The sequence below is a fragment of the Coloeus monedula genome, assembly GCF_965178545.1.
Source record: "Coloeus monedula genome assembly, chromosome: 8".
Lineage (NCBI taxonomy): Eukaryota > Metazoa > Chordata > Aves > Passeriformes > Corvidae > Coloeus > Coloeus monedula.
This window is the reverse complement of record NC_138788.1, coordinates 24,668,451-24,681,778: the sequence shown is the minus strand read 5'-3', so window position 1 is coordinate 24,681,778 and position 13,328 is coordinate 24,668,451. Positions and strand designations below refer to the sequence as shown.

Genomic DNA, 13,328 nt, shown 5'->3' with positions numbered 1-13,328 from the left:
TCCTGCACAACCACAGTCTGTCCATCCTGCCCCCCAGCACTAGGGCTGCGAGCACAGCTGGGCACCCCTGAGCATCTCTGCTGCCAGGGCAGCCTGGCAGCACCCCACAGGGGCAGGTGGCTGGGCACTGCAGGTACTCACCCAGGCACCGGCTGGCAGCCGGATCAAGGGGACGGAAGCCTGGGTGGCAGAGGCAGGTGTGGGCCCCAGGGGTGTTGAGGCAGAGCTGGCTGCAGTTGTGCAAGCCCTGAGCACACTCATCGATGTCTGGTGGTGGGGAAGAGAGCAGTGTGGGGTTATAGCATACAGTACAGCCCTGTTGCTGGGGCGCAGCAGGGCTGCTTGCTGCACCCCAGCCCCTCCAGAGCTGCACATTTGGCTGAGGCCCCAGTGCAGAGCTGGGCCAGGGCCACCATCATCCTCCAGCCAGCTCCCAGCCCTGGGGTGGGAAGAGCTGGGGCAGGCTGGGGGTGCTCTCCATCCTGGGCTCCTTCCTCATGCAGCCCCAGGGCAGGGTGGGCAGAAGCACAAGCAGAGCCCTGCCCTGCAGAGCTCAGCAGACCAGCTTAATAGATGGGATATAAGTTTATTGGGGGTTCTCTGGGAGGGGGGCTGGAAGACTGTTGGGACTAAGCAGGGTCTGACTCCAAACAGTAGGGTCAATACGTTAAAAAACAGACCAGGAGGGTCCTGCCTGCCCCTGCAGGGCTGGGAAGACCCTCCTCTGCCAGGGCTGGGGAGGTGGTTCCCATCACCGAGGAGGGGGCAGGCAAAGCACACACGTCACAGGCCAAACCAGCAGGCACATGGTACGGTATTGAGGTGACGGAGCAAGCGACCACCAAGGAGGTGCCAGCATGGCAGAACAGCACTGGGGCAGTGGGGTGCAGGGGAAGGGGCGCTGCCAGGCTGCCCCAGAGCTGCTTTCCCAGAGATGGTGCATGGGACAGCCAGGTCTGTGCCCATCCCAGCTGGCACTTCTAGGGTGGTTCAACATGGACAGAAAGAGAAAAAGAGAGACAGGCAGAGGCCAGCCCATCCTTCTGCCCAGGCTGCTCTGGCACGGGCAGGGATTAAAGTGCATAAAGGCAAAGGCAGAGTCCGAGGACTAGAGGCAGGAGGGCAGTGTGGGGGGGCCCAGGCCAGCTCCCAGTAGAGGGATATCCCCCGAAAAAGGCCACTTGAGCTGCACAGAGGAGAGAAGGAACAAGAGAGAAAAAGAGAAAGGGAAGGGGAATCAGTGGCAGCTCAGTGGGAGGCACAGATAAACAGACACAGAACCACCTGACAGGTTGCAGGCTGTGGCCTGGCCTTTGTCAGGGGTGCAACAGCATCCCAGGGTGGTGCTTTGGGGTTGATGCCAGCTGGCATGGGGTCAGGGTGTCCCAGCTATCACTCACCCACACAAGCTGTGCCATCCTCGTTTGGCTCAAAGCCCCGGCTGCAGCGCTTGTTGCTGCGGCAGCGGTACCCACCATAGGTGTTGATGCAGATGGGCTTGTCCCGGGGACAGATGAAGGGGAACTCAGTGCACTCATTTGTGTCTGCAAGAGGGTCCTCAGTGTGAGATGTCTGGGCAGGGAGCTCAGGGCTGCCAGCCCATCCAGTTTCCTCCGTACACTGGATAGTCACCCCAGTGGTAGCCATGCATAAACCATGCCTCTGCCCAGGAGGCTCACAGCATGGCCACAGCCACCCTGCTGCATCCCTGCTGCCCCTCCATCGCTCATGGCTGCAGCACAAAGCCTGCCACATGCCAGCCATGCCTCCTGCCCCAGCACTGTGCTCTCACTGCTCCCTGTGACACCATGGTGTCCCTCTGGAGCTGTACTGCTGTCCCATTCCCAGGCCATGTGCCAGGCAGGCAGCTGTACCTGGCACTGAGCCATGTGGCAGGCAGCCACCTCCCAGTCTCAGAGTGTCCCCCAAGGGGCTATGCTACAGCATCCTGGGTACAGGCACACCTGTGCCTCCAGCAGCCACTCACCTACACAGCGTCCATTCTCGTGCTGGGAGAATCCCTGCCCGCACTGCATTTGGGGAGAAGCAGAGACCGCCGGGATGGGGAGGAATCAGCCCTGGGCAGCCACTGAGCCAGCAGAGCCCAGCCCCTTGTTCCTGCCCCCAAAGTCTCGTGCCCTATACCCACACCTGGCCCTCACCTCCAGCGGGGCAGGCATGAGTGGCTCCTCCACATCCAGAGGGTAGGGGATCTCCAGGACAGAGTTGGTCTCACTGCTCGCCACAGCTCGCGACACCACGCGGCCATCCGGCCAAGTCACCTCCAGGCTGCTGGCTTCGTCATGCCCTGCAGGCGGGCAGCCCATCAAAGGGAGGGTCTCCGGGATGGGCAGGGGCTGAAAGGAGGCCAGCGGGGTGGTAGGGATGGGAGGGGCAAAGCCTTCCCTTGCTCCCTGAGCCCAGCTCCAGCTGCTCATGCTGACAGCCCATGCACAAGGATGTACTGAGGGGTGTACACGGGGACAATAGGATGACCTGCCAGTGGGCAGGGGCCCCCCTACAGGCTTGGCTTCTGGATATGCTGGACCAGGGGAGAGTTAAAGGGCAGGGAAAGCCCTAGTGCCTGGGCAAAGCAGCAGGCAGGGACTGGGGAAGGGGGCAGCTTCCCCTTGGCACCACAGCTGCAGTGGCTGGGCACCCTGCCCACAGCCTTGCACGGAGCCCACTAAACCCAGGGTGACAGGCATGGATGATTACTGTGCTGCACGACACTGGGGCAGCAAACACGGCCCCTGCCCACCCTGGGGAGTGCCAGAGAAGGCTGGGGGTGGAGGCAGCCCCTTGACCCCCTGGCTCACCCAGTCCGAAGTGCGCTACGGGCTCCATCTCGCAGAGATAGCCGGAGCCACCGTCGATGATGCGCAGGTGGGCCCCACTGCGCCGCGTGAACAGCACCACTTTGGCCCCCCGTGCAAAGGCCCCGAAGCGGGTGCGGGGGATGACACGCAACCAGTTGTTGCTGGTGCCCTGCAAGGGAGGAGGGAGCAGAGAGACTGAGCTGGGAGGGACAGAAGGGATGGGTACAACACAAGGACTCTGCTTCACTCACCTGGGTGCCCCTGAAGATGGAGATTGGCTGTGCCATGGACTCGCCATGGGATAGGATGAGATCCAGCATCCCATCGCCATCGAAATCTGTCACTGCACCTCCTGCAAGGACAGGATCACGCTGTGCCTGGGGCCTGGCCCCATGTCTCCCAGCACCAGACTTTGCCGCTGCTGTGGCCTTCCACTGGCAACAGCAGCAGTCCCGGCCACGCAGGGACAAAAGGGAAGATGGGGTGACTTCAGTGCAGGAGTAAGGGCCTCTGTGTGGTTGGCATCCTGTAATCAGGTGCAGTGGAGGGGACAGGCAGCGCCTGGAGGGCTGTGGGTGACAGGGAGCTGCCTGACTGCCTCCCAAACGCAGAGCTTGCTTTGAAGAGTGGGCACCCAGGAAGGGGCCCTCTAAGAGTGCATCCCTGGGTACTGGAGGTGGCACTGTTGGCTAGGTACGAGGGGAGGGAGAAAGCATGGGGCCATTCCTGGGTGATGGGAGCTGCAGCCTGCTGGTGAGGAACAGGCAGATAACTCAGCCAGGCGTGGGGCATCCTCAGTCATAGAAGGTGCCAAGCAGTGCTGTGGCAGATGGACTTCCCCTGCCAGAGTGGGGTGGACCCACCTGTGCCCCGTCCCTCAGGCTCCAGTGCATCCCCTGGATTCAGCTCTTCCACGATGGGGTCTGAGTGTTCTCTGCGGATGAGCCTGCCGAGGACACACACAGGCTATTAATGCCAGCTCCTGCAGTCCTCAGAACCTTCCTGGGCATGTCTGTCCCCTCCTGCAGAATCATGGTAGGGGTGGCAGCCCTGGTGGCTATAGGGTGTGGATGAGGGATGTGACTGTCCCCTCTTGCCTGTTGACACATCCTCACTCCATGCAGGGGCAACAGGAGTTTCATAAGAGCTTCTGGGTGTGAACTGCAGAGTAGCAACACCATCTGTTGCATCCCTCTGCAACCTGGAGATGTCTCCAAAGGACTCCTTGCCAAAACCCTGCCCTCTACCCACCCACAGGTGGGTAGCATCAGGTAGACAACCAGCTCCCACCCCCCTACACACCAGACAAGGAGGTGCCACATAGAAGTAATGAAGAATTGACCCCCACAATTAACAGGAGCCATGAACGAGCTTCCACAAGGCTGCTAATCAGCGGTGCTGGGGACCCCAGGGGCTGCTGCAGGCACGATCACAGTGACTGGTAATGATGCCAGGAAGGGCTCAGTCACGACGCCTTTTATTAGCTAAGCCCGAGCCGTGGCACTGCTGGAGAGGAGCCCTGCGAGCCTGGCTGTGCTGTGAGGGCTGCTCGACTCCCAGAGCAGGGCGCAGGCTCCCCAGCGGGCTCCTACCGGAACAGGCGGTTGGCGGAGGAGCCGCGGTAAGCGATGTTGTTGAAGAAAACCTCCAGCTCCTGGTCATTGTCGAAGTCGGCTGCGATGACGGTGCGGACGGGGGACGGCATGGAGAACTTGGGGGTGGCGATGTCCTGCATGAGGCATGGGCATAGCCTGACAACAGGCACAGGAAGCAGGACACCGGGTCCTGCTTTCATACTTCGGGTCCCCTCCTAACTGGGAAGTGGGGCTCAAAGGCAACTCAGAGCGAAGGCAGCCCCCCTGGCCGAGGTGGCTCAGTGACAGAGCCATCAGTGCGGGGGGGTCCCAGCCCTCACCCGGAATCGGACACGCCCAGGAGCTCCACTCTGCAGGTAGAGGCGGTGCGGCCCGTTCCAGTTGCCATACACGATGTCCACTCGGCCGTCGCGGTTGAAGTCAGCCAGCGCCACACCGCGTCCGTGCTGGTAGGGGTCATCCAGCCCTGGGGAACCACAAGGGGACAGGGGGAGACGGGAACCCCTCCCTGCCTCCTTGTCCCCAGCACACCTCCTAGGATGTGCTGCATCGTCCCCAACAGGTCCTCCACGCGCAGGGTTGCATCCCTGCGCTGATGGATGCCCCGATGCATCTCAGTCACTGAACAGCGGTCAGTGGGGCTCTGGGTCCCTAGGGCTGTCCCTCGCCCCTGCACTCGTCCAGTGCAGGCAGGAGCAGGCAGAGCCAGCCCTGCTTTGAGGTCCCCAGCGTCTGGGTATTCCCCCCAGCTTCCCCTACTCACCCACAGCAGCTGCCACGTCCCTGTATGTCCCGTCCCCCCAGTTGTGGAAGAGGAAATTGGGGCTGTTCTCATTACCGCAGAATATGTCAGAGGCACTGTCGCTCAGGATGGGGCCCACGGCCACCCCACGGCCTCCTGGGGACAGCAGCCCAGGGTGAGGAGACAGCTGCCCCACGGGAGTTTGTGCTCCCCATGTTCCCTCAGTGTTGCCCACCTGGTGCTTTGAAGCACCCTCCCCCCCGCGCCCCCGCGGTGTCCCATCCTTGCCCACCTCCAATCCCTCTCATCAGGAGCTAATTGGGCCTGGCAGCCGCTTGTGTCACTCCCAACCCTAATCACTGCCATCGCCATGGTGACAACACTCCTAATTAGTGACAATTTACCGCTGGGGCGCGCAGCGGTCCCCGCGGTGGTGGGGCAGCATGGGGCGCAGGCGGGCCCCTTCTCCCCCACGCCTACGTTCCCAAACCCCGCTGCCTGCCCTGTGGATGCTGTGAGCTCTGGAGGGATCAGCCCCGGTTATGGGGGGCACAGGGGTCCTGCCAGGCGTGCATCCCATGGTCCTGGTCCCTTCCACGGCCCGTGGGGCTGCCACTAGATGGGGCAGTCAGGCAGCCCAACGCGTGGCACGGACCTCCGGCTGCACTGCCCTGCCACAGCGGGGTCTCACGCTCGCCCTGCCCTGCAGCGCCCCGTCCCCTCCGCAGGGCCACAGCAGCCAGGTACCTGTGTACTTGCTGACGCCAGCCTGGGCGGCCACATCCACCAGCACCACGACACCACGGGCAGGGTCACTGGCAGCCACATCCATCTCAATCAGGGCATGGGGGCCCACGTTGCCGCTGGCATAGTTGGCGATGTAGATGGAGTACCTGCCGGAGCCCTGCAGCCGGCAGCACCGCCTCAGCACCCACCCACCCACAACTCATCTCCACGGGGACCACAGGATGCCTGCCGTGAATGCTCTTATTGCTCCGTGGGAGCAGGCACTGCTACTGTGTCCTGAGCAAGAGCTCTGCAAAGCCCATGGCAAGAAGCATCCCAGGAGCAGGGATGTGCCCCATTGCCTCCAGGAACTCTCTGGTCACAGTGCTGGCACGGGGCTCGTTATGCCCCCTCCCTGCATCCCCGGTGTGCCAGGTCCTCCCAGTCTCCACCGCCCCCTTTGTCCCGTGCAGTAGCTGCACCCTGATTTAGCGATAATCATTTGGAAACAAACCGCTGGAGGAGGAGGACGAAGAAAGAACAGGTGACAGGAACATAAATCACCCCGACAGGCACGTTTATCAGCTGGTGGCAACCATGCGGACAGGCATCCACAGTCTCTACAGCTGGGGGGGTTGCCAGCCCTGACAGTCAACGGGCAGCTGGGAGCACCCCTAGCCCGAGCCGGGGGTGGGCTGGGATGGGCAAGGGGAGTGGGCCCCCAGGACGCCACTGGAGAGGCGCTGGGAGTGGGAAGGGGGCAGAGATGCCCGTGTAAGCAGAGCCCTGCCTGCTCACCGTCCGGTCCACGCAGGCGACGGAACGCCCGGCAAAGCGGCTGGCCACGTCCCGGTTCACCTCGTCACTCAGGATGTCCTCCCAGCGCCCATTGCGGAGCTTGAAGAGCTTGTCTGTGTAGGTGGCCATGCCTGGGGGAGGGGGCACAGGTCAGTGGGCTCCAGCACCCCACCTCCTCCCTGCTTTGCAGCAAGAGAGGCTGTGAAAAAGGTACCCTTTCTCCAGAGCATCCCAAATATCTGCTGTCCCTGCAGCCCCCTACAGTGCCATTGGGCTGGGTGGGTGCTGCTCCAAGAGCCCCATGACCCTTAAGGGCCACTGGGAGACATACAGAAGAATCAAGTCATTAAGTTAAAATACATTCCGATGGGGCACAGCCCCGTAGATCATCCCCAGGAAGGTAAAAAAAAAAAAAAAAATTAAAGAAGAAATCGATTCAGTGGCAGGCACAGTCAGCGAGCTACACTGCTCCTGACAGCACCAATGGCAGAGCCTGATTTAGGGACAGGTGTGCCAGCAGCCACCGCCAGCCCGGGTAATTAGGAGCACCAGGAAGACAGATCTGCTGCCTGGAGGTCAGGGACACAGGGCAAAGCTGGACTGGAGCACCAGGCCAGGGAGCTCTGGGGATTCCCAGTGCCAGACTGGAGCGTGTAAGTCTTGCTCCCACTACAGGCACGCCAGGAGCAGGGACAGCACTAGAGGGGCAGGCTTAGACCTGACTTGGTCCAGCAGGCACAGGAGAGCCATGAGATCAAAGGGCACAACAGCTGCACAGCTGGGATTTACAGTGCAGGGTCCCCATGGCAGGACAGCCCTGGGGGCAGAAGGGAATCTTCTGTCCCACTTGGGGTGCCGTGAAAAGGGCGATGGGCAGCTGGAAGTGCTGACTCAGTGGCTGGCTGGGCTCAGTGTCCCACCCGTGCTGCCATCAATCAATGGAGCCACTCAACTGAGAAATTAACTCCAGCCCGCACACATCCCTCACACACCGAAGGTCGTGGGCAGCCATGCCGGGGGCTCCCCCCGAGCCTGGGGCTCGGCTGCCGGCAGGGCTCACCAGAGAAGGCATTGTTGGTGTTGAGGAAGTAGATCTCCTCACGGCCATCGCCATCGATGTCACAGGCTGTGACCCCAATGGCGTTGCCCTGCCGGTCCCGCAGTGCATAGTACGGGGAGCCGCGCTCATCCTCCGCCACGTTCACCAGCCGCCCCTGTGCCTTGTCATACTTGAGCACCAGGTTGGGGCCATTGTACCTGTGAATGTAAGCAGGGGTATTGGCTTCCCAAGGCTTGGGGACAGAATGAAAGCCCTTGTCTCATCCCTGGGGGCACATTGGCTGTGATACTGGATTTTCCCCATGATGGACACTGCAGAGACCTGCACAGTCCATGGAGGCCAAGGACCCTGTCAAGCATCCCATGTCTGGCAACAGCAGGGCAGCTGTGGGGGGCCAGGCAGATAGCAGTACAGGATGGGGTGCAGGTCCCTGCTCGCAGAGCTTTCCCAGGGCAGGGAAACCAGCATGCAAGACAAATCTGCTCAGCATGGTGCGTCCCGCTGGCTCCTCGCCCGCTCCTGCCCAATGCACCAGTAAACAAGTTATACAACATGCACCACAACTGCTTACAAAACCCCAGCTGCCTTCTTGACTCAGCACAGCTGGGAGTGGTGGCCCAGACCTCTCCAGGGTTCCTGGTGCTGCCCATGTTTTCCTGCCTCAGTGATGCTGAGAGCAGCAGCAGGGCCAGACTGACTGCCTGCCACTGTAGTGCCTCCATCCAGCTGGATGGCATCTGTGAGGGTAAAAAACACCCTCCAGGTGGGCACACCTGTGTGTGCAAGCCTCCTTAGGAGTGAAGATGGTGGTATGTACACAGACACCCTGCAGTAACAGCTCACAGCAGTGCCAGCACACACTCAGAGCTTGCACTATGGTCCCTGCTCTTCCTGACCAGGGTTGGACCGGCTGGCAGCAGCTGCTTTGTGTCCAGCTCCACTTGGGCACTGGCAGCACAGCACATGGGTCCCTGCTTCCCTGGCTCCTGCCAGCCCTTCCCAGCCATCACTCCAATAAAGGACTATAAAAAACCTCCAGCCAATTAACTGAATCTCCGGAGAGCGCTGAGTCCTGTCAGCAGAGCTGAGATGGCTTGGGGACACGCTGGCTGTGCACTGCAGGGAGGACCCTGGCTGCTGGGCAGCTGCCACCGCCCCACAGAGCAGGGACTGATGGGGGCACTCACGTGGTCCTACACAAGCACTCAGCTGGCATCGACACCCTGGTGAGCGCACGCACACACAGAGTCACTAGTGGGTGCATGCAGACCCTAACCCACCCACCTTTGTGCACAACCCCTCCACAGCTGGCCACAAGACCACAGAGGAGGGAGGAATTCCTGTCCCTGCAGGGCCACCAGTCCTGCTGCCACTGAGGCATGAGGTGCACCACTCACCCTGCCACCACAATCTCGAAGTCACCATCGGCATCCAGGTCAGTGACAGCCACGCCATAGTTGAGCTGTGTGGGATTGCTGTCATAGTCAGGCGGGAGAAGGCGGTGGGTGACGGCTGCAAACATGGGCTCGCTGCGCTGGGAGCCCTCGCAGAGCCAGGCCAGGCACAGCAGGCACAACGCCAGCATCCTGGACACCTGGGAGAGACCTACAGCCCATCAGTGCCAGGAGGAGACTCTGCTCCACAATGCCCAAGCAGCCCCACTGTCCTTGCATAGGAGACTCTCTCTTTGCACTCCTTGCCACAGCACCCCAGCCTGCACCACACCATCTGGCCCTTGGGCACTGTCACTCTGGCATCCCCATGCATGGACTGTCCTGGGTGCTGTTCACCCTTGGGACAAGATCACACTCCAGTGAGCTGGGGCTGAGCAGCAGCCCAACCTTGGGAGCGCATCCCATTAGAGGGACTGGGGAGGCAGCAGGAGCGCTGTGGGGGCTAACAAAGCTGGGCTCAGGCCCAGCTCGCTCTGCCCTAAGGGGCCACAGGCATCCAAGGTCCTGGTAAGTCAAAATGTCAATCACTGCTCCCTTGGCAGGATCAGAGGAAGAAGGCATTCACTGGCCTGAGGAGCTTGTCTTCTTGACAATTGGTCTTCCAGAGCTGGGGAAGTCCACAGGGAGAACATGGGGATACTTTAACCAGGTTACTCCCATGTGCCTCAGTTTCCCCATTCTGCTGGAACTGCTCCTCCCAGCGTCTGTGCAGGGTGAGCTCCTTCCAGCCAGGCCAGGGAAGGCTTCTGCAAAGGGATGCAGCCATGAGAAGATGCTGGGAGGAACAGGAGACTGGGAGGAGAGGCTCATTTAACCTGGACTGCGGAGGACAGCGTCTGCCAGCACTGCTGGCAAGGCTGCAGAGATTTTGGAGCTGGCTCTGACCTGGCTGTAGCACAGGTGATGAGCAAGATGGCACTCAGTAGGGCTACCCCTCATCCCAAGCCAGGCAGTTGCCTCCAGAGGGGAAGAGCCCAGAAATGAGCTGTGTGTCCCCATGCTATGGGCATGAACCCACATGCCTGCGCTCCGACTGGGAGAAAAAGTAGCCTGGCCCGCTCTTGCAAACTGGAGGGATGGCTGGGGCACCTGGCCTGCAAGGGGACAGTGCTTCGTGTTACAGTGCCACCTCCCTGGGCAGGACTGTCCACCCCAACCAGAAACAGACCCCCTGTACAGGAGTGAATGACCCCACACTTTTGGACTCTAACAGCAAGCCAGGGAAGCTGTGGCAGCTGTGTGGTACCACATGCCCAGCTTGGAGAGTGGAAGGTGCCCAAGATTTAGATCCTGGAAGACCCACTGAGTTGTGAACAACCTGCTGCTGCCTCCCCTGGGGATGGGAATGGTCCCAAGGCTCTCTGGGGGCTAGGATTCCCCTACCACAACTAAATAGGTCCCAGACCCATGTGGCTGGGCAGGAAGGGGCTGTTCTCCTCTGCAGAGGAAACCTTAACCCTCCTGCCCACAATGCTCAGAGCCCTGTATTCCATTGCACCACTGATCCCTTTCCTCTCTGACCCCATCTGTACCCCAAGCACAGCTTCAGGGGGTGATGTGTGTGTGTCCCCAGCTCTACCCTGTGCTCCTCCTATTCTCTTCCTGTCCCCATTACCCTCCCATACTGTCTGGAGCAGCTCTTGAGGGGCAGGAACATGGATCTTTCCCTGGTGCAGGGGTCTCATTCAAGACACATGTGATGAGGACGGGGTTGATTAGGTTGTTCAGGGATTGGAAAGTCCCTGGCTGTCACTCTGCAGTGCCAGACAGTGAAGGAGGGGGAGCCTTAGCCACAGCCCCACTTTGGGCGTGCCAAAATGAGCACGGGGGAGAGCCACTGACATTGTGGACATATGGGTTCAGGGCTGCCACATGAGCCCCTGGCTGCAGAGCAGTGCTGCCTCACTTGCAGCTGCAGCCAGGCAATGGATGGCTGTCCCCAGGCCATTGACAGGGCTCCCTGCCTTTCCCCACTCCAGCTCCCACTCCCCAGAGCCTGGACTGTTACCCAAGTACCCCCCCTGCCTCATCCAGCTGCAGCTGAAATCCCTCCAAGTTGGATGGAGCTTTTCCAGGAGGAAACAATATTCCTGATTGGAGACAAAAGGCTTTTCCCAGTGGATCTGGTGCTTGGTGCCATGGGGAAGAGATGTCTAGTCTAGAGCCAGGACATTTTGGGAAGGGGAAGGGAGGGAGACTCAGGCTCTGCATGTCAGATGCAGAAAGGCCTCATCATTCCCAGCATGCTGTTGATAGAACCACAGTCCCAGCATGAAGCTTCACCTGAGATTTGGGGCTGTGGGGTTCTGTCTGTATGCAGGGCAGACCTCAGTCTATCCTGTTCCAACAGAGTCATGTCCTGGCTTGTGTTGTGGCATCTGGTGGCAAGGTCACCCCAGGGTGCTTCCTCAGTATGGCTAGTGACACAAAGCCAAGGTGCCAAGCAGGGGCAGAGGCACTGGGAGGATGTCACAGGCACCCATGCAGGGTGCAGCCAGGCAGCACAGGGGGAGGGTGCTGGCCCCATGGCAGGGATGCAGAACGTAGGGTTCATCTGACCCCATGCATTGCCATGACTGACAGTGCCGCAGTGGGGAGGGTGGGATGGGACTGGAAATAGAGCCATAGGACAGGCAGGCAATTGTGCCCAGACCCCTCACCACAAGTGATGCTGTCCCCAGACCTCCTCATTGTACACACATGGACATCCCCAGCCCCTAGTCTGCATCATGGGGAAGGTGGGTGCTAGTCCCCTGTGTGGCCACCCCATCCCACACATCACCGTGACATTGCTGCCCTCCACACCACGCACCCCAGTGATGTCATGCTCCACCACTGCAGCAACATCCCACCACGGGCCGCAGTCACCTCCAGCACCTCTACGACATTTCTTGACATCCTGCAGCAAGGGCCTCACTGCACCCCAAATGCACCCCAAAGTGGTGACAACATAGTGACATCACAGCACCTCATACCACCATGTTGGATGTGCCCCAATAACATCATATTCTCATTTCTGCCATTCCCAGGCTACCACAGCTGTACCTGCCAGGGCAGAAGACAGGCAGGAGATGTCCCACACAGCCCTCTTCCACAGCAGCTGGCCTGCCCAGAATACCAGCAGTGCCCCTCCACAGCACCTCAGTCCCAAGCAGCCCAGACCCTGCAGTGCCTCTGCTCCAGCCAAAGCCCATGAGCCTGGGTCCTGCTGCGATGTCTGCTCGCTGCTGCGAGCCTGTCCCTCCTATGCAGGACTCCTCAGTGCTGGACCTGGCAGGCTGGGGCTCAGCCAGCAGCAGCTAATGCAGTGTGGAGATGAGCAGTCACCTTAGCCTCTGAGCTCACCCCAAAGGGACACCAGGTCCTTGGGGGGCTCAGGCCCAGCAGCACAGAGCCAGCCTCTTCTCACACAGGCAGGTACATGGCTGGACCCCTCTGCCCCCTGCTCCTCCATGGGCTCAGCCACGACCAAGCACAAGTGCCGCTACAAAGAGGGGCCGTCCCTCGCTGCTCACCGCCCTGCTGCCCCTGCCAGCGGTCCCCAGTCCCAGCACACACCTCCCATCACTGCACAGCCTTTTGAGCACGGTCCTCCCCAGCCCAGCATCCCTCCATCCCCATCTCATCCTTCTTCCCGTTCCCTCCCAGCTCACTACCCCGCATCCCTTCTACGCCACGGGGACAGGCTACGTGCCCGCGGTCCCGCTCCGCCCTCCACCAACTTCTCCCCGGGCCGGTGACCGCGCCGGAGTTGAGAGCCGCCCCTCCCCGCTCCGGAGTCCCCGGGAAACTTCGCGGAGCAGCAAAACCACACCGCTACTCACGGGCCAGGGGGGCCGCCCGGCGCCCCCACGGCGGCGGGAGCGCATCCCGCACCGCCGCCTCGCCGCCCGCCGCGCCTCCCGCCTCCGGCAGCGCCTCTCCCGGCTCCCGACGGGGCCGGTCCGGCCGCGCGGCGCCTTAAGAAGGGGCGGCGGCGGCGGCGGCGAGCGGGGCGGGGGGCGCCGCTGCCAATGGGGAGCGCGGGGTGGGGCCGCCCGCCGCCAGGTCCGGCCCCGCGGTGCTGCGGGGGGGCACCGGGGAGCATCGCCCCGGGCACCGGGCCCGCCAGCGGTGCGGGGCTCCGGGAGGAGG

General features: G+C 61.4%; 1 protein-coding gene across 1 annotated transcript; it reads right to left on the bottom strand.

The window, feature by feature from the left end:
* Positions 1-1,073: 1,073 nt before the first annotated feature.
* On the bottom strand, positions 1,074-13,063 carry CRTAC1 (cartilage acidic protein 1; the record flags this gene model as incomplete). The annotated part of the gene is made up of 15 exons (XM_082286415.1): positions 1,074-1,186; positions 1,401-1,544; positions 1,988-2,030; positions 2,163-2,308; positions 2,820-2,988; positions 3,071-3,171; positions 3,683-3,765; positions 4,412-4,548; positions 4,735-4,880; positions 5,178-5,312; positions 5,904-6,060; positions 6,681-6,811; positions 7,741-7,937; positions 9,138-9,334; positions 13,019-13,063. 15 exons carry the CDS (start codon positions 13,061-13,063, stop codon positions 1,074-1,076), a joined length of 1,944 nt encoding a protein of 647 aa, XP_082142541.1.
* Positions 13,064-13,328: the final 265 nt, after the last annotated feature.